Raw genomic sequence first — 2,635 nt, 5'->3', positions numbered from 1 at the left:
TCATACCAAAACATCTCACCTTATACTGCTTGGCTTGGCCCCATGTGTTCTATTATTTTTAGGGTTTAGGTTTTATTTATTTTGTCTACTTGTGTTCATCTTAAGCATCCAATGTCTGTCAAAGTAGAAAAGAGAAAGCATATACAAATTGAAAATAATGGATTTTCTCAATCAAATCAAATTGAGAAGCACACATGCCCTAACATTATTCACACTCACGAGGAAATAATTGTGGAAATCCTCAACAGGTTACACGATCTCTTCTTCGGTTCAAATGTGTTTCAAAAAATTGGGACGCATTAATATCAGATCCTTACTTTAAGATAAAGCATCGTAGTAGCCCTAACTCAAAGCTTCTTATTCTCCAACGATACCGTGGTATGTTAAAGTTTAAGTTCTATTCTTCATCTTTATCGACTTATGTACAACAACTCGATTCCCCTTTAACCTACTACGTGGATTATTATTATATATTTGCTTCTTTCGATGGGTTGGTTCTTCTTATGGCTGATACACAACTTTTATTATGGAACTCCTCCACAAGAGAATCCGCGCCACTTCCCCATGCAGACTTTAACGAACTGCATTCTTCTTTTGGATTGAGATATGACGCTACAAGTGATGGCTATAAGATCCTTAAGTTGAACATTACGAATTATCCAAAACAATGGATTGAAATTCTCACGCTAAAAAGTGGTTCTTGCAGAAAAATTAGTTGCCTTCCAACTGTCATTTGCCCTACCACAGGATGTAAACTGGAGATTTATCCTTACCCAAATAAAATTGTTGATCCTATGGTATATGTCCATGCAGCATTTCATTGGCTTGGTTATTTATTCAGAAGGAAGTATTATGTTGTTTCATTTGATATTTCAAATGAGGTGTTTGGAGTTGTACCTTTGCTAGAGGATATGTTCGTAGGGGTTGATCAAGGCCTGCCTGATAGTGGTCTTTCATTATTGGATGGAATGCTGTGCTTCCATATTACTGCTAAAGATGATTCGATGGGCATGTTCAAGTTATGGGCGATGAAAGACTATGACGTCAAGGAATCTTGGATCGTATTGTTTACCATACAAGTCGATTATCTTGCTATAGCCAAACCTAAATATAGGTTTCCGGATGGTGATGTGCTGTTATATTCACGAGGGGATCCCACATCAAGGTTTAAAACCTCGGACCTTCACATTTCAGACATCCAAAGGAAAATTTGGATTTTGGCCTCGTAAGTCCATTGAGAAAGGAATCGTTTATACAGAAAGCTTGATTTCTCCAAAATCAGTTATGTAATGTTTGCTTGAGTTGAGTATCTATCAGAACATAAGCGCTCCCCCTGCATGAGATAGGGATAAGGTTTCTGTTACTCTGGACATGTTGATGTTGCGCATACAAACACTTTGTTTTCTTTTGTTTTTTAGTAGTATTTATTTTCAGAGATAATGTATGAACTTCTTCTTCTAACAAGTATAATTATTTCTCCATATTTAATTTTTTATATTTGCTTGTGTATGTAAGCAACTTTTTACTGTGCAGATGTCTATTGCTTGCAAAATTTTTGTTTCCAAATGTGTTAAAGGTAATTGGTAATCCCCTCTTTTTAACCTAAATCAAATATCATTTCATGGGCCATATATATTTGTAACTCCTTCATTCCAATTTAAGTGTGTTACTTTTTTTTTTTATCTGTTTCAAAACGAGAGTCTGTTTTTATATTTAGTATGTCTTTAATTTCGATATTCTACATGATAAGTTTAAGATTTCAAAATTTAAAACTTCATACTTCATATGTCTGGTATTAGTTATCCATGAAAAATAGTATGGTATTAGTTATCCATATGTCTGGTATTAGTTCTAAATTACTTGTCAATTTACAAAACACTTGTGATTACATTCTTTTTTAAAAGCATACACAAATTTATAAAGTTTAAAAAGAATTTCTTACGGGTCATTTAGTGGAACTATCCTTCTCATTTATGATTTCTTAATGACATGTGAAGGAGAAATTAGAGAACTAATATGAGACGGAGAAAGTATATCTTTAATTAAAGGTAAAATAATTCGATGGATCCTTGCACTATGTTTGTTTTATAATGTGAATACTCCTACTTACATGTTTGTCATCTTAACCCTTGAACCCACTAAAAAGTAACATTTTAAATCATTTGACCATTGACCAACCTTACGTGGCACAAAATCGACTGAGTTGGAAGAAATGTGTGAGCGCACGCACATGAATGAGAGTGAGAGTCAATTTTTTGTCATTTTTACATTAAAATAATTAAAAAAACAAAAAAACACCAGCCACCATTGCAGCAGCCATTAAATCCCCCTTGCTGCAACCTTGCCATTGTAGCTACCATTCAAGCCCCCCCCCCCCCCCCTCCACCCCCCTCCTTCTCCAAGCCACCATTGCAGTAACCATTAAAGCCCCCCCCACCTACCCAAACAACCAGCCAGTTCCCCACTACCTTTCAGTAGTGTCCCCCTACCCCCTCACCAATTCCCCCAGCCTCCACCAGTTCCCCCACTCCTTTTTTCACACCATAACAGAGAAAATATAAAACAGACAGTGACGGGTCTCCATTTCCATTCACGATATACACATACATACAATCTCAATCAAGGGACATACACT

At 36.0% G+C, this 2,635-nt stretch overlaps 1 protein-coding gene across 1 annotated transcript; it reads left to right on the top strand.

Moving 5' to 3' along the window:
* The first annotated feature begins 503 nt into the window (after positions 1-503).
* On the top strand, positions 504-1,229 carry LOC107876340 (F-box protein CPR1-like). Its single transcript, XM_016723285.2, has one exon. It carries the CDS (start codon positions 504-506, stop codon positions 1,227-1,229), a length of 726 nt encoding a protein of 241 aa, XP_016578771.2.
* The last annotated feature ends 1,406 nt before the right edge of the window (positions 1,230-2,635 follow it).

Source organism: Capsicum annuum, chromosome 7 (genome assembly GCF_002878395.1).
Source record: "Capsicum annuum cultivar UCD-10X-F1 chromosome 7, UCD10Xv1.1, whole genome shotgun sequence".
Lineage (NCBI taxonomy): Eukaryota > Viridiplantae > Streptophyta > Magnoliopsida > Solanales > Solanaceae > Capsicum > Capsicum annuum.
Note: the sequence above shows the minus strand (reverse complement) of the source record. Positions and strands in the feature narration are given on the sequence as shown.